Here is a 19,591-nt window from a genome sequence, read left to right as displayed (position 1 = left end):
TACACTGTACAAATGTATGCACTTGCACATATCTTGAATATAATAGTCTCTAGTCACACATTTTATTTCACATCTTGGATTTGCGGAGAATAGAGATATCACTTGTCAAGTTGAATATAGATAATCACCAGCATGCGTCTTATTAACATCTGTATTATTAGTTTATGTTTTCATGTTATAATAAATGAAATAAATCATATTGAACAAATAAAAGTACAAAACAAATTCCACAATATATACTGAGGACAGCCCTTATCAGTTTATCAACAACTGGGTTGATAAACTTAATTTATGAAAAATAACTTCTAATTTTAATTAATAAAATAAGTAAATACTGCTAAAACTGTGAATGCCATCAAATCCATTTCTTTGTAGTAAGATGCGGCGGCGCTAATAGTGTCTGCAAACTGTATTCGAGATTCTAGGCCATTGTATAAAGGCGATAATGTCTCTATATAGTCTGCTATTACCTCTAGTTCCATGCTGCCTAAAATCACAACAAATATATTGACATGTCAATAGTTTAAATGAGCAAATATTATTCTCATATGCCGTGAACTTGAATCAAGCGGTTCTGGTGGTTACCTGAATATGGTGTATAATTCACTGTGAATTTATCTACACATCTCATATGTCATTTACTAGATGCCGTGGATCAGAGAACCATTATAATTTGAAGCCTGTTCATTATATAATATAACTGATCAATTGAGAAACGATCACAGACAATTCAGTCACACTTCTGTTCATTAGCACGAGTATAAAACAATTTCCTAAGCATCTGAACCGACCACCATCTTATGATGATAATACATATTAACGAATAGAGTGCAGAGAAAAGAGTTTGAACATTCAGTGTAATTAATTTGAAAGTGATGACAATCTTCGTCGCGTTTTTTTTTTGTTAACTTAATTCTTTAATTAATTATGATACACTTACATTTCTTTTCATATTATTGTCTTACCTGTTTCGTGCTCTATCTTATTATCTCTGATCACATCATATCCATCACCTCCGTTTGCAATAAAATTTGTTGTGATAACTGCATATTCTTTATTCAAATCTAGCGGTTCATATACGGGAACATGGTTCTCACATTCGACACATTGAACTTGGACGTCGACAACCCGATCTCCAGATGGTCTAGTGATGTCATACTCGACTCGTATCCCTATTAAGTAGCGGTATATATTTAGTCTCATTACGTTTCTGGATACGGCGAACTCCGTACGATAATATACACTACGAACAAACACATACATAACATGCTAGATAAGTGATATAACTTCAATACGTACCTGACATTTGAAGAAATTCTCCATGCGCTTGAATTGCACTATATCTATGTACAGAATGTTCTAATGCTCCAAGTAAATGTTCTCCTTTCAGCACTATTATATCAACAGTGTTACCAAACGGAAATACAGTCATTAATTCGGCCACAGTAATATCACCTGAGATATTGTAAAAAAGTACAAGAATTATATTTCGTCATTGACTGATAAAGTTTAATGATATAAATCACTAGTGTCATTTGAATTCTTGACTCTACACTAACACTAATGTTATTTTCGAGCATTTTGTAGGGATACTATCATACCGTTATTTAGGTAACTTGTGTAATAGTTCAGTTAGGAACCAACCGATAAAACCAATGCGTCATTAGTGTTATACTCTATATAAAGTGTAGTAGTGAGTTTCTTTGTTGTATTGTGATGTCTGAGGGGATATAGTTTGTGATAACCATGCTTTAGTATGATATTTAGTGTAATTATTTATTTATTTGATGTTCTTAACACATTTTAAACGCATTATTTGACTACTAAATGTAAATTTTTGGCGATTAAGATATAGTGATGTTGACCCTTTCAATGTGTTACACGTAAAGCCCATAGAATGACAAGAAAGAAAGAAAGATATGTCGTTACTGTACATATACAACTAAGAATCTGAATAACATAGAAATAGGAAAATCTTATATGCATACCTATTTCAAGGGAAGCTCTTATTCCGCCACTATTCCAAATTGCCATGGAAACGTGGTTCCATTTGACTTCATCCGGGTACTTTATATTTTCATGTATAACAGCATCTGTTACCATATTACCCATGTTGCACTCCTCTAATCGGCACACCATTCGATCACCAATTAAATTCACGTTTGTTCGTCCTATTATGTTGTATCTGTATTCTTCCAGCGGCTGTGTCCATTTCATAATTTCACTCAATGTATCTGGGTCTAGACAACATTATAGTTTTTCCTGTTTGAGAAGTATGTCTCTTACGATAATATAATTAGTTCTGTTTTAAATAACATCATGCCTCTCATAAAAATGAAGTCGGTTCTGTTTTGTTTCTCAAGCAAATTTACTTACCCATTACTACCATTAATTTTCACAAATAATTTTGCTTAACAGAATGCTATTATAGCATTATAATTGTCAAACGGCCTTTGTGAGTTTACAAAATTCGTACACCTACCATGTACAACTTCTGAACCACACATAAAATCAATAGTTTTGAATATGACGATAAGGGGATAAAAAACTCAACAACAATGTTTATCCATTCAATATTCAAAACAATGCTAACCTTCTGCTGTGCTATTGTCTAATAGTATTGGGTTTCCATGCCAACCAATTAAATTGCCGTCGTCGTCAAAAGTCACTTCCAATTCTCCAAGATATTTTCCATAGGCATAATCTTGTACAACAAGAACATCAAGATTACTATCATGAGGTGGGTGGATTAATATAGGATATTCGTCCATAGGAACCTCTGTTGATGGAGGAACCCCTGAAATGCAAACATTAATATCTCGTTAAAGATGTGTCAACCTCGTTACTAATTTAACTCAAAATGGCCGTTGAAACTTAACGATAAGTTTATGAACCCAGCCCAACTTATATTTTATCTTTGAATAAAACCTACCAGTATACAAAAACGTATTGGAGTGCCCACCAACAACAACGTCAATGCCTACAACCTTGTTAGCAATTTCGATATCAACAACAATTCCACTATGGCCTAGAGCAATGAACTTATTGATGGTTGGATCTTCATTCTTCAGTCGGTTCAACTCTTGCTGTATGGCATCGACTTCATTTAAAAACTTCAATTTACCTAGAACCAAATAATTACTTTAGATGATGGATTGGTTATTTGATCGCCATACAAATCATGGCGTCGATATAATACGACAATATGTTGCATAAGTTATGGTTAAAACAACATTTAAGAACAGATCCCACAGAAAGGAACATTACCCAATCAGCAAAACCTTCCTTAGTGAAAATAATGGTACATTTCAATCTCACAACATCGCTGTATGATATTACAATCATGCGGCATCCACATCTAGATGCATGATAAGTTTATAAATAAAAACTTACCAGGACTAGAAATTACTGGTGTTTCAGTTGTTGTGTACCCAATAATAGCAATTTTCTCATTCCCACTTGTCAGTACAGTAGACTTGCTGTATTTGCCTTGTATGCTTGGTTCATCAGTATCATCGATGTTTGCACTCAATACAGGGAAGGTTACATTGTCTAGAAAAGGCGTGAGACCATCAATTCCATTGTCAAACTCGTGATTTCCAATTGCCTAAAACAGATCGATTTACACCCAGTTTTTAAACTGTGGCAATATTGTGCAATACAAGACAAGGAGACACGAGAGAAATAAGCCATCATCACACATCTTTGCGATGGGTTTATTAACGTGCATTTTGGACAAGAACACAAGAGGTAATCGCCAACATTGTGAACACATTGTCTACACTGTCTCCAAGTAACGCCGTTTTTCCAACCCTTGTGTGTAAATTGAACAAACAACGTATTATATCCGCAAATAAATTTGCTGATTTTTTAATATAGAGATATAGAATGATTCTATGTTGAGACAAAACAAAATTATTGGTTTGTTAGGCAAACTCGCGCCAGTGGTTATAAGACAAATATTCCCTATGGTGATATTAAACTAATAAAGAAATTAGTCTGCATTCAAAAAAACCTTGAAAATACAAATACAATACGAATATACAATACAGATATATTCAGACATAAACAACGCCCTCTAAAGTTGCACTGGTAATTACCCATACTTATTTAACAACGCGAACTGTCATAGTCCCTACCACTGTAGTTACGTCACTGACAAACAAATGAATACGTTTTTTTTATTGAATCAACATCAACCCTGGAAGGTCATATTTCATATGTTGAGATTACAAATACTCAAATGAAATCGCATGTGATAGTATCAGTTAAGTACATTTTTACATAACATAAACAACGGTGCCGTCACTTATGTATTATATACGTTGTTTATGACAAGTCAAATAATCATAAAAAGCTGAGCTCGTCGTTCTTATTCCAATTAATTCCAAACGTATAAAGTATAATGCGTGACATAATTTGATACACGTTTTATGCTATGACCCCTTACTAATAGTGGCGTGATCTTACATACGACATGCATCATGTCGCCGCGTGCAGTTTGTCTTATTTACTCTGATAACGTTATCACATGGAAGAATAGGATGTCGTCTTTCATATTTACTCATCTCTAACAGTAACTGGGTTATCGGAAAAATGACCTTAACGTAAACATGTAATTGGTGCCAATATTTGATATCATGATATTCAACTGCCAGCAATGCTGCAGTATGAATTATATGAACTTAGGAAATGATAATTGCTGTACATTTAGCCGTGCATTGTAGGTATACCTATACGGTTTTGATTGCATGTTACGTACAGCAAATTGGAATTTTCACCCCAATAATATCTATTCAACAATGTACATACCGATTATTCATCAAAACACAATATAATGTACATGTACTACATTCCGAGATAATACAAGCACAACGAATGTCAATTTTAATGGGGATAGATATGAATGAATGTCAACACGTTCTCCTTACTGGTCAACCCATGATTGGTTATGTTGACTTTCCATTAACTTCGACGTACTTCACAATAAATGACAAGAATCGTAGTCAACTGCCCGCTGATATACATGTCACGTTTTTAAAGGACACAGATAAAAGGAACTACAGTTATCGCTCTGTTTTTTTTACAACAGACAACACCAGCTCCGGGCAAGTATTGACGACAGAATTTAGGTAGACAGTTTGCTAGACATACAATAAATATACTTAGTGATTGCCAACTACTGGTATATTCACCCATTATTTTGAAAATATACTATTGAAATATTGAATCGAGTTGACCAGGCTGTGTTCTAACAGTGATTACGTATAACCCCTATTCTATAGTGAAATGACCTCACATCAATTAAAACATTAATTATCACCTGACACCGACTGATTTTGTTCGTGAACGAAAAAGCGACGGGTAGGTGAATAAAGTAACGTCTACGTGTACATCGATGAAGCGCCGATATTTTATGTTGTGACCTGACATCGACCAGAACATTATGACCATTTGTTTACATATTTTTTTAAATTCATAATAGTAGTATTTAACAATAGTACCAGAATACTAGTACCAGTAAAAGTAATGAATTAACATCATTATTTATTTATATGGTTTAACTTACTATGGCTTGTATTTAAAAAAAAACTTCAGTCAAGAAAAGTGGACTAGTGTTAATGTGGTGATTTTATTTTGTGAAATTTAGATTTCGTTGACTCTGTATTTTGAGTCAACACTTCAACATGTGTAAGCTCATTAGGGTGTAAGTGGGCGGTCTCTGTCAACATAGGGGTTACCTACATATGTGTATTCATTTAAAACATGGAATGTATAGAATGACCGCGCTGGTCTTTCGTGCAAGCTTGTGAGGTTAGACGGCAATACTAAATATATTTTTTAGTAATGAAAACTTTAGGGGTGATGTTCATATTAATTGTGTCAAGGGTCGATGTTATGGCTATAATGAGGATATCAATATGATTGACTAATGTAAATTTAGTGGGTTATCTGAGGTCGGCTCCTTACTAAAGAGCCAAGCCAAGAGGCCAAGAAAAATTACTTGAGAAAAACCCAAACAAAAAAGTTAACTAGACTTGATCAGCACCCAAAGCACACATTACAGTTAATGGTACATGGTTCCTTATTTGTGAGTATGTCTGCAACGAGCACCTCCTTATCTTGTCTGGTAATAGGATTATTTAGATCTGATTGGAGAAACTTTCAGTGAGTCACTTAAGATGGAAATTTACATTATACGAAATGTCACGATTGTTTTCCTGTTTCGAGTAATTTGATTGATTCTGGCTGGTTTTATTATGTTATACTTAGATACTCACCATAGCATCGTAGTCAAGCCAGTTCATAAAGTGTGACGTAGCCTTGCCTTTGTAAACAAAGAACCACATGGTACCTTGGTATTCATCACCAGCGTCTAATAGCAGTACATTTTCATCACGTTCTCGTATTCTTTCCACTTCAGTCATTCGACGAGACACACCGGCATAACACTCCCCGGCAGCTTTCTCAGATTCGTCACAAGACCCCGAATTGACATCGGTTTCTTCAAACCTTGCATGTACGTCATTTGTGTGAAGTAAAGTCAGTTTGTAGTCGCATAACGCATAAGGTAATATGCACAAAAAAGCTATAAACGCTGACGGACAACGGTACAACCACATATTGGTTCACAGATAACGTATTCCCACGTGTTGATTTAGGTATATACCAGGCCACTGTCGCTACCATGTGAGGTGGGTTGTACCTTGTAACTCACTAAAACAAATTTACAATCTAAATCTAAATTGTATTTATTTGAGAATACCCCATTTAACAAAGAGGGGTGCAATGATTCTGAGGGGTGAATATACGGGGAGAGCAGTATATTCGCATATCTGCCCAGTGCAATTTGTTTTACATGGTCAAACACATTCCAATTCGTTACCGAAGTATTGTTGACTTTATAATTACTTAAATCATAGTCATTCTGCTATTCTATAACTGTGACCCCCCCCCCCCAATTTCTCGCATATGTTAAACTAACTACACAGAACTTATGTTTCGTCGCATTGTGTATTTTATTGGCCGTTAAATGGCTAAAGGAGACAACGACCGAGAAGTACAAAGTGGTCCCTGGCTAAGTCGTAGGTGGCGGGATCCAAACAAAAACCGCGACTTATCGAGGGGTCTCGTAAAAGTGGGGTTTATGCATTGAAGATGGATAAAATGCACATGTACACACATAGGTTTATTCCTAGTACGTTTTTTTTTATTGAACAACACCACAGCGTTTATTTATATACGTATAGCTGAAGATTTACAAAAAATAGTATTTATTGATTTTCAGCCCCAAGTGACAGTGATAGCCTGACTGGAACTGTTGACTGATCTACCTGAAAGTGAATTAACATTACGATTGGGCTGGCTGTCGCTTTACAACTGGGTGTTGATGCAGACTTGACTATTACTAAATAATCATCATCTGCAGTCTTACAGGGTAATCTATCTATTCCGATGATACTGTCTTGAGATCGGATAGTAACAGGTTTCTTTAAGGAATGTGCAGATCCAATTATACCAGCAAAGTAATGTCTGGACTTTTCCTTGGAATAGAAATCTTTTCAATTTCTTTGTGATTTGTCTTTATCTAGCCACTTACCCTTCGTAGCTCTAACACATTTGTACCCAATGTTCAATACATCGTGTACTACCACTACCATGGCAGCAATGGCTGTTCTATGCCATATATCGACGCTGGTAGTCCTATCTGAAGTTCTAAGACTCTCAATACAGACAGGTACAGCTTGGTCTTAAGCACCCGGTATTCATAAATCAGCAGTGCACATGTCAAAAGTGCAACCAGAAAAAATGTGCATAAAACCACTTACTCAATGTAGCCACTTGTGAATTTGTATCCATTAAGCAATGTGTACTATGACTACTCACTGTGATTACTAAGATTATGCAACCAATGTATGACTGCATCAGTTGGGAGTGGATACATCTACATCTCGGGTTTTTCTTTCCTTTTTCTTTGTCGTTTTTGTTTTGTCATCATACTTATCTATGTTTATACCTGGCAGGCCGATCACGTTCCACTCGGACACAGCTCTGTTTAGCAATGTTTTCCTGGACAATTCCTGGAGTAATGTCGCCCTCTTTTACAATAAATAACATATTTGGTTCTGTCGTTTGTTGTCTATGCAGTCTCTAGTCATATGGTCTGATTAACCACATATGGAACTTGAAACATTATTGTGTGAAGCCTCTAATTTGTTTTGTTTTCCTCTCTTTTGTTTACAAAGTCAGCTACCTAGCTTAATTCCGGGTGACACGAGTCGCTCTGGTCTGGTGGGTGTATTCGCTCTACTAAACACCTCTTGTGTTGAACCAACTTTGCTAACCTCATAGTCATCATCCCAGTTTTCGTGAGTGAGTTTCGCCTACTCTCTATTTCTCCATATACACGGTTCATCTTCTCCCTGTTCATACGTTTTTTTTCAGACATTATGCATTTTTCTCGTCCTGCTTTGCATGCATGACCACCATCCAAACCTCTCTTTTCTGATGTTCATCTATCAACCATTGACTCTTAGCTTTGCTTAAACGTCCATCCTCCTCAAATCTCAATTTTAGTTTTCTTTATCAATTCTGCGCAACATTTCTCTTTTTTTCTTGTTTTTATCGTTTTTCAAATTTATCGGTATGAACAATCTTCGAATTACTTCCAGAGACTCACCTCTGTCATTTACAATAAATAACACATGCGCTTCTAATATAGTAAATACGGTATTGTATTTCACTTGAATTCTGAATATAACATAGTATATTACACAATTCAGTACCTTGTAATCAGTCCATTTTCATTTAAACCACGTTTTTGCTATGGACAATAATAATACAGAAACAATGAAATCACAAATATTTTTGTTTTATTTTTAAAACATGTGGAAGTATTTTTCGTGCTGAAGTTAACAAAATCAAGTTTTGTTTTATCCATAGTGGTATTTATTTCAGAACAATTTTGTCATGTTCATTTCAGACCTGTACCTAAACAGTGATTATTAATTGGCAGTCATTTTTATATACTGCACTAATTAAAATAAAATGTTATATATTGACATTCCGCGTGCTGCATTGTTATATCTTTGCACTATTTTTAAACCATTTTTGTCTTGTATTACAGGTGTAGTGTCCATCAAAGTGACACAAATAAAACATTTTGAGTTTGGTGTGTAAAATTTGACACAGTAGTTTGATAATTCAGTGACAATGATTCCGCTGTAGCCGAATTCTACGTATTCTGCGATGATAGAACTTGCGCATAGAGTCTTGCATGTAGCTTATCCACTCTTGTCATTGACTTTCAAGTTCAAGTTCTTTTAACAGTATTATGTATGTAACTATATGGTTAAATGTAAAAACGATCTAACGCAAAGATAATAAAACCGAAATTTAATAATAAAGATCAACTCAAAATATAACAACCCCAAATGTAATAACTATCAATTCTAAAGGTAATACAAACTCTAAATGTGAGGACAACAAACAACTTTAAATGTTACAGCCCTAATGATTAGAAGATCAACATTTTGTAACCAACCCCTCAATTTAATAGGATTAAGCCAATATATCAGATGCAGACAACGAGCAATAAATTGAAATAGTCAATTCTCTGGGACAACATTTATTTTATAGGCATTTTGAAGTATGCTATTTAATATAAAGGAAAGAGGGGAATTAAAAGCTGTTCATAAGCTACCCTCAACCTGAAAAAAAAATATTCTTCCCCTCCTGCTAACCAAATTCATCTTTCCCCTGCCCTCATTAAAAAAACACTTTTTTGCCTACTCCCCTACCGCCAACTTGCCTTTCTTGCCCTCCTGCTGACCAAATTCATCTCTCCCCTCCCCTCATTAAAAGAATGGCTTCTCTGGACTACTTGAATACATTAACCACTCAGCAGATCAGTAGGTGACTCGCATTTCCAGTTATTGATAGCACACGGCTGCTCACATTTAGCAGATTTTATTTCCTCAAATGCGTTTTTTTACACTATGCCCTAAAGGCTGTTTTGCCCACCCTGCGATATTTTTTTATGTAAGTACTATGTAAGTACACCTACTAAAAAAAGGTTTCCCCGTACTTGCATTTTTTTTAAATCTGCCCTGCCCACTGGGGGGGGGGGGGTACTGATATTTCCCGCCCCCTACAAAAAATCTCCTGCCCTCAAAAAATTTCCTTGGAACAGCTTTTCCGATGAACTCCATTGACTGCACCTGATATATGTGATTCCATGCAAGACTCGAGGATCACTAAAGAAACTGCGCCATGATGACCTGTTACCTGGGATATTTATTATTGTGGGTTGTGTTTGTTTTACCTAAGTGTGACCGTATATCCAGGTACCTAGAGAGTGTAAATACAATTGAAATTTAAAATAAATATATATTTTTTTTATGAAGTTGAATTTGACGAGTACACGATTGGAAACTCTCGGCGAATGCCCCTTTGTCACTGTAAGCAGACCCGGGGAGCAGACCCGCTCCCCACTACACCACAACGGCCCGTCCTACAAACCTAGTTGTTATGTATTGCACCACGTATACTCATCAGGTCAGTGGCACACGAATTCGCGGGCACCACACTTGTTATTGTTGTCGCTGCTATACGTAGAAACAACTTAACCCGACTCACAAAACGACTCGCATTGAAGCCCACCAAAATTAACTGCTCTGAACAGTTTGTTACCAGTAATTATTTTATAAATTTTGAAAACTGTAGAATATTGCCTGGCTAATAGTTTCCCATTTCTAAATTTAAAAAAAGGTTGTTGCTGTCACCGGGATATAAATTAGCATAGAATGTCACGTAAAATTAGGAGGATTCATTGACCTTTATGTTCAATGGGTGTTTTCACTACGATAGCCTCCCAACCACTGTAATACAATTTCAATATTTACCAAGACGTTTTAGTTCTTCCTATCAGAAATGCATTGTACATTTTTCAATTTAAGTAGTTTATATTCATTGCTTTATTCCACAGACAGTTTTACAATATATATTTTCTGTGATTACGATCACTTCTGTCTACAACACAAAAACATCAATTTCCACTTCCCCACAATCCTAGAGAATTTCAATGATATTTCCACTCTTGGTCAAATGACTAACTGTTTAGTTATATATACTTCCTCTTTTTATGTACGCAGACTATTCCCATTTCAATCTCTTATAATCACAAATTCAGCCTAACTGGAAGCAGAGGCGCCCACTACGGCAGATAGTTATTATATATTCCAGTTGTATTGAGAATTGACTGTTTTGTCATATGACTTCTTTAATATCATTCAAGCATAGTGGTATTGTTCCTTGTCGCATACGACTTATTTACCACTTCCGTGTCACTGAGAATGTTCTAGAACCGTACTGTGTCTGGGTGGAATATTCTAGATTTTGTTTAGAAACTGGTTGAATAGGTAATAGAACACTGTAGGAGGCAATAGAAGGTAATGGAACATTCTAGAAATTTATAGTAAGTTCCAGACTCATTATGTATGCTGATGTAATGGTCTATTTATAAACAGTGTGGGTATATATAGGGGAGTTGTTCAGCACTGAGTTCAGATCGGAGATCTCGTTGAATTGTATTGGAGTTTAAGTATCTAGTTATTGGAGTAGTGGAGTTTTACCGCGTTATTGTACTTGATGTTTGCAGAGTATAATAATACCAGTACCAGTTGAAACCTCATCTGTTGGCTCCGTGTTCGTATTTTATCATCGCCGCCAGGGAAGTCTTTCTGTTACTGTTGCCATTTTGGTATTTGAACCATCACACCTGTACTATACCAATTACGGTAATATTACGTTGCGTGTGGCATCCCTTTGTAGACAAATATTCATTACATATTCCATAAGTTGATTTTGAGTGGCAGTCTTACTGCTATTAATCCCTGAATTAATACCTTAATATAAAACATATAAAAGTTTTTTTAATTGTTAGTAAATGTATGACAAAATGAATACTTAATGAGAAAATATCATTCACCCCTAATATCCTTCATTTTGTGTGTGTGTAAATCGTGACGAATTAACGCATTCCCAAATCATATATCATGTTTGTACGTCACTCAGATTGCTGATGTAAATGTAACATTCTTTCATCGTACAAAACATTTTTAGTATTATGTCAAATGAATAAACTTTCAATCTTTTAAAGAATAACTCTATGTACACTATAACATAGTACACTATATTTGTTATTCAATAATGTTTTTCAAAAACGTATTGTCAGGACAGTTAAAAAAACAAAAACTATAGTTTATTTAAAATAAAAATAAAATAAATATAAATTAACACTGTGAACGCCAAAGTCATCTTCCTTAACCATTAACACAAATGAAATGCATTATTAATTATTAAATGTTGATGTAGACCTGTACCCAATAGTGAAAAAGAGAAATCAAAGTAAAACACACAACAATTTATAAAACTTGCATCACATTTGAAAGAAATGTGGCGTTCAAAACGTAATTATCGCCATATTTAACATGTGTGAAGGAGACAAGTCACCACCCATAAAAGCTCTATGAGATAAGCTACTACATGTATGAAGCCTTCATCTTCTTTTGGATCTAAGGGCACTTCACTTTAAGGCCATTTTGTGCTGTGCGGGCGCCCTCATTATTTTGAAAGGTGGCCTCACCAACAACCCATAATGACAAGTTCATGGCTCAGCCCGAAAAATTGGTGATTCATTGGTGAACGAAACACCAGGCTTGGTAGATTTCATGAAAGATGTCAATAGCTGTCAGCCAAATTACTGCCTTCACTTGGGCACAAACGCCCATATTCATAATGTATATTTACTTGATTTAGCTCTATTTTTCTATTGGCAACGGCTTTCTATATGTATGAGCGATTTTCGAATGTGCAACTTGATGGGGAACACGGGGCAATTGACTTTGATTTTCTAAAAACATGATGTGGTGGAGGAACTTGTGGATGAGTTTGTGCGTGGCCCTTTAAATGACTTCATTTAACTTGTTCGAAAGAAACAACACATTGTTTGACAGGCTTACCGTCAGCCCTGGGACCAGACACAGGTTGGCAACACAGCTTGATATATGCCAAAGATAGAATATGTTCTCTGTAAATTACAGCGACTTTCATCTGAATCACAAAATGCCTGATTGAACGTTTACATCGTGATGACCAGAATATGCACTCTTCAAATTGGATTTTGTAATGTGAAGTCTACTCGCTTAGAGTATTGAGTTCGTTCTAAGATTCCCTTTTAACGACGATAAATTGGACATTTATAAACATTTTAATAATTTCACAGCCCCCAAAGTTATAAAATTTGAAGTTTCGCCTCCTAGCTCATCCTTGGACTTTCGTTTGAAATATAATTATATACCTGTTTGGTGCCACAAATACTTGTTGGCATGCTTCCACTAGAAAACTCCCAAGGCAAACTACAGACCACTGAAGTGTACAGGCAGCATTGGTATGGTATACCTTTCGATACCGATGTATTAGTTCTCTATCAAGCTAACATTTTCAGTTAAATTTAGTAACATCAATGTACCATTGGAGGTTATGAATCGACCCCTATCGATACTGAGTCCCCAAATTATTAATTTCTCTTAACACATAGCTTTGTATTCACAACTGTTTAATAAAAAATGTCGCATGAAATGTGTTACTATGAAATGCCATTTGATTGTTTGTTTGTTTGGCGGTGATATTGAGAGAAACCCTTGTCCTGTTAATATACAAAGAGTAATGTCAGCTCTGGGGGGCGTTTTGCCTTGAATTTCGCCCTCTAGTGGATAGTATTGCTCTAATATGATAAGTTTATTTTACATTTGTTCTATATATTCAATTTAACCAATATAGAGGTTGACAAGTTTCTGAAGTGCATCAAGTAGTTGTGTACATATGTTATCCCGCAGTCTGTGGGTAAAGACTACAAGATATTGAGTGCATATCCTACAGTCGTGGGGTACACTATATTTTTACATTCATTAAAGACTACATACATATCGTACAGTCGTTTTGTAGAGTTTTTGTTGCTCACCATATTCAGAATGGGGATTTATTTTTATGAAAATTATACGGTAGTATGCACACTATTTTACATATCTAGATTTGTGATCAATTTCTTCTATTTTAACAATTGATATTATATTATATTTGTAAGTTTGTTTCGCCCCTGTGAAAGATCTCAGCTTAGGCATCATCCGATCACACACTTGATAACATGTCAGTGAAATATTATGTCAACTGCTCCCGTGAACTTGTGACCAGCACCGTATGACTTGCATTAAAATTACGTACACATGTACATAAGCCGTATTTCATTATTTATACATGATAGGAACGTTTATGTTTACATTTAGGCACCCAATAGATGTCGTCCAAATTAAAAACTTCGACATATCGACTCCCTTCACACTGGAACTGTTTTCCACATAACATCAATACAACCTTGTTATTTACGGGAATAGTGAAATGCTCTATTTACATGTGCCCTTATTATTTTGATTATTTAAATTAACTGTACAAGCTATTACTGTTTTTCATCGGATGAATTATGTGTACCGCAAAAACAACGTTATTAGTTCGTGATCATAATTCAGTGTGTTCACCGTCATGTATCATCTCACGGCAATGTATCTTTAATTCACTATAGTGTAGCCTCGACCGTAGGGATGACCCGATATGCTATCGCTGTGTACACTATAAATATTGAAATGCGAAGATCAGTAACGTTTCTGCGCAGCTTTTATCGATTGTGCACTGAGCTAAACAGTCATGGTCATAATTAGTTGTCAATAAATATTTAACACTAAACTCTGAGTTTGTAACAATCACGAGACTTTACTGGCAAACTTTGTACATTTCCGTACGTCATTTCTAAGGATGACGGGTTTGGGGAAAGGCACATCATTATTTACATTGAAAACACGTCATTATAAATATTAGCTTGATATGGTGTCTATGTACAATGTGAATCATCGTCTAATCTTGCCCCATCATAGCAGGCATTCGCGGTGTCACATGACAGTGAGGATCACGGCAGGCATTCGTGGTGTCACAGCACTGCGGCGTATATACTACGAAAAATACCGAAGACAGGGATTCAAGGTAAATTCTAACATATAATAATTAGAGTTCAGACATTGATACATATTATTCGACGTTTCTTCGTACGAATACATATTGCCAACATGTTATTCTTCGAGGACCGTGACATGTCCGATCCTCGATAACACCTGTAAAAGATTACCCCTTGTTAAGATAAACCAATCTACAACTTAATTGTGTCGTACATATTCGAATCTATCACAAGCTGACAAGTGCCATGACATTCATGCCATGATGGTATTAATGTTTATCACGTGGTACTGGTCTTTTGAAAGGTAGCTATCGCCTTTTCAGTGGTGCTAGTTATTCAGGATAGTTATTATCCACTCTGTGGTATTCGGGGAGGAGTTATTGTCTATCTCGTGGTATTCAGGTAGGAGTTATTGTCCATCTCGTGGTACCGGTCATTTGGGAGAAAGCGATTGTTCTTTCCGTGATGCTAGTCATTTGGGGACGGAGTTATATTTTAAACTGGAGCAATCGCAAAATGGTCGATTGCAAAATACGACGAAATACACGTGACCATGGTAACTATTATTCACTAACATGTAGTATCAATAACAATGCTGCTAACATGCTGCGTGTTGCGCATCTCATATTTACTGTATACATAGAAATAGTACCAAAATGTTAACCCAACCAAAAGGAACTGTGCTACAACCAACGGATTAATGCCTTTGTATCAACAACTATTTGATTTTATTATATTCGATCAAGTTTACAAAGCCGAGTGACAGTATTAAATATTTTATAGCTATGACAATAGATAAGTAATTGGCAATGAATCAGGTCAGAAAAAATATGTTCAACGCCGAACAAAAACCTATAATGTGATTAATACAGGTGTATTCTCGTGAGGTCAGTTTTTCTGTGCTATAGTTAAAGAGCCATAGCTCGACACGTCTAGCAGTTTTTAATAGTAATGTAGGACGATTACCAAACACTATGTACTATATATCACGTCCGGTGTTACTATGGTTACTACGGTTAAGCCGCGCTATAGTTCAGACCACTTCTTTTAGTAGTCCGAGGTTATAGGTGTCACTGAACTCGAAGCAACTGCAATATTTACGAGTTTCAGTTAGAGCAATGTTCCGTAACTATTACAGTACATACAGTAATAGTGTGATTGTCGGGAGTGGTTTCTCCTTTTCGCGATAGGTATGTGTGTGTGTACCTTGGGAAAACCAAACATCCAGAGTAAATTAAAAAGTTACAATCCAAATTCGTGCCACTGGTCACCGTTAACAATCATAGTACCTTTGATACTCTTATAACACGAGGTGCTGTATGGAAATTGCGATAGTCTGAAGCGGCGACCTGTCTCACCCACGTACACACTATAACATTTATAAATAATACAATAAATTTAATTGGATGACAGACACGTCAAAGAATTGCGTGTATTGATACAACCTTTGGAACCATAAATTTTATTAGTGGCAAATAAACATGGACAAGTAATACAACGATTACACTGACAACGTGAAAGAACTGTTGATCTGTAATGCTGTGCTGATCACATAGTAGGGGTGTCGTTTGTAAGCTGTATTAATAAGTCTAAGACTAATAATTATGTTTGGTTTCATTCGATTTTACAAAAGTTGAGATTCGCGAAATGAACGAAGACGACGATGGTTCGTCGGATGATACGGGACTTGTCATTTTCTTCTACCTTGGGATACAGGGGGTGTCACGGTAGTTTAGAATTCAAAAAAGGATGCCATGTACTTTTACTGAGTGCCCTGGGAGAAATTTATTATCTAGAACTCAAATTATTTTACCGCCCTCAACGACCATTTTGCCTTCTATATGAATATCATTACTATATTACATCATGAAAGTTTTTCATCGTTGCAGCACCTATTTTTGATCATTGGACAGTTTTTAATTTTCATGCACGAGAATTTCGACCAAATGACACGATTTCCACTGAGACGACTGAAATTGCCACATTGGTTATTACCAAGCTATATTTCTCAGCCAATCAATGGCACGGTCACCAACTGACAGTGGTGGTGAAAATATGCAGCATATTCCAAATGATTGAAATTGAAAGCATGCAACAAGTGAAATTGACGTCACAAAACTTAGCTTGGATACTCAGATACTTTCGACCTTTATTTTGACATCGGACACACTTATTGTATTGAACCTGGAGTGAACTTAATGGCTATTTTGTCCTTTCTGAAATCATACGTCTGTTGTTTATATGAAATAGATAATACCTGTACCGAATATTAGTTGATTGACAATTTTGGTGCGGATAACAACTAACACGATTAGTAGGTACTATGATAACTGGCACAGGGTGCTCACGTAATACGTCATTATCCCAATCATACGTCCCTGGGAAATGGGAGTCAGACTAACACTGACGTCATATTAAATGCAAACACTGTGTAAATGGAATAGATTTAGCACATTATGACGGATGTGTATGATGAGTTGAATAAAACATACAAGTGAAAATATGATAAGGTTATTACGAAGATACCTCAAAGTATGCACGAAGACAGTACAACGGCAGTATCGACCGACGCGCAGCGAAGGTCGAAGCGAAAGCGTACTGTCTGAGTGCATACTTTGAGGTATCTTCGTAATAACCTTATTATTATACATCTTTTCCTTCCAATGATACATCATGGGAATGCCGAAATCCAAAAAGTTTAGAACAGAATCAGCGAACTTATTTGTGTGGAGTCCGGTCAAATCCTGGTGGCAGCCATGTTTGTTTTTATTATTAGAGGACGGTTACGCGCGTAATCATTCCATATTTGGACTTCGCATTTCCTAATATGGTAGTATGAAAATACCCCCATAAAATACCGCAAAATTACGGCACGCTGTAACTTATGGCGTTACGGTGACAGATGTATAATAAGTATTTTTATAGTATATGTTAAGAGCATATAATTGGGTGAGTACTAACCATATTGTCAAGAAATGCAACATGTGAATCAGACATCATGGATGCCAACTTCAAAACTAGGCGTTAACCACAGAAAATACCAAGGATCATTTGCTTCCATTTCACTATCTATCTACCGTATTTTGGGGCTATGGTGTCTAGATGGGACCCCCTTTTAAGCAAAGGTGACAAGAAGCTTTGATTAAGCCATACAAAAACAGTCCAAAATGATGGGAAAACGGCTGATATAATACATAACCCGTGTCGTTGAAAATTGTCAAAGTGTATACGTTTTCGCATTTTGGTTGACTTGGCAAGGGTAGAGAGCTGGTAGCTACTATCATTTTTAATGAGTAACCCCTCCTTTCGGGCATTATAGTTGAAAGTAACACAGTTAGAATGAATGAGAATATGCAAAATTGTAACGAGTCACATGTGACTAAAATAAAAATTAAATTTTTCCGCCACTCCCAGATTTCAATTGCGCTAACCCCTGTTGTTGTTTTTTTGTTTTGTTTTTTGTTGTTGTTTTTTTTTATAATTTTTTTTTTATTAATTTTTTTTTTTCAGTTTTTTTTTTTTAAAAAAATGACAAACAAACAAAAAATAATGGTACAGTATACAGTTCAAAGGTAAGAAGGTCCAAATTCGAAGAGAACTTTTAGAGAGAACGTTCAGGTTCAAAACGGAAACACAATCAAAGTCTACCCCCACCCCCAAAGAAGAAACAAAATAAAGAATGACAATTGCTATACTCTAAAATTACCCCACTTTTTGTTGTATTTTGACAGTGACAATGTTGTTGACAATGTTGTTGACAATGTTGTTGACAATGTTTGCTTTACAGGATAAGTAACGGCTTGAATACAACAAGTACTTCCCCAATAAAATTAAATGGTTCAATGTGTCATTATCTGCTATTTGTCCAAAAATAACTGTTTTACATGTCATAGGTATACTGTCATCCATTCGCAATCTCCAAAGTCTTGGAAATTTTTCCAAAACTGTTGGGCTACCCTACATTCCCAAAATGTTCTATAGTTTCCATTTGCTGACAGTGGTCGCACTTATTATCATTTCTAATCTTGATAGTATACAAATAACAATTTGTTGCCAAAATACGATGGAGAATTTTAAATTGAAATATTCTTAATTTTTCTTCTACTGTTACTTTATATGGCAATACCCAAATTGTTTTCTAATCATTTTCCTGTATTTCCTCTGCATATTCTTTTTTCTTGAATTTGATCATAGACGTTGGAGTTTCAAATTTCTTCTTCACTAATAATAAATAAAAATCTTTTGTTTTTCCTTTTCCAATATTGACATAATTTCTAGATATGCCTCTATTATCAATCGTTAGAGAACAGTTTCCCTGATATATAACATTCTTCCATACTTTTGGTATAGCTTCAATAATTCCCCTATAAGTAAAAAAATCAGTGATATTGTCATATTTTGTGATAAAACAAGGAAAAGACACAAATTTACCATCCTCTGTCAACAAATCACTTACATACTTTATCCCTTCATTTAGCCATCTGATATAACATACTGAATGGTCATTGATCTAAATATTCTTATTAT

At 35.5% G+C, this 19,591-nt stretch overlaps 1 protein-coding gene across 1 annotated transcript; it reads right to left on the bottom strand.

The window, feature by feature from the left end:
* Window positions 1-297: 297 nt before the first annotated feature.
* Window positions 298-6,623, bottom strand: LOC100371131 (snake venom 5'-nucleotidase-like). The gene is made up of 8 exons (XM_006823389.3): window positions 6,282-6,623; window positions 3,394-3,607; window positions 2,933-3,124; window positions 2,594-2,797; window positions 1,989-2,240; window positions 1,300-1,455; window positions 966-1,172; window positions 298-487 (listed from the first exon to the last, which is right to left on the bottom strand). Exons 1-8 carry the CDS (start codon window positions 6,621-6,623, stop codon window positions 312-314), a joined length of 1,743 nt encoding a protein of 580 aa, XP_006823452.2. The 3' UTR covers window positions 298-311.
* Between the last annotated feature and the right edge of the window lie 12,968 nt (window positions 6,624-19,591).

The sequence above is a fragment of the Saccoglossus kowalevskii genome, chromosome 11, assembly GCF_978046115.1.
Source record: "Saccoglossus kowalevskii chromosome 11, keSacKowa6.1, whole genome shotgun sequence".
NCBI lineage: Eukaryota > Metazoa > Hemichordata > Enteropneusta > Harrimaniidae > Saccoglossus > Saccoglossus kowalevskii.
The sequence above is the reverse complement of the archived record's forward strand: the minus strand, read 5'-3'. Positions and strand labels throughout refer to the sequence as shown.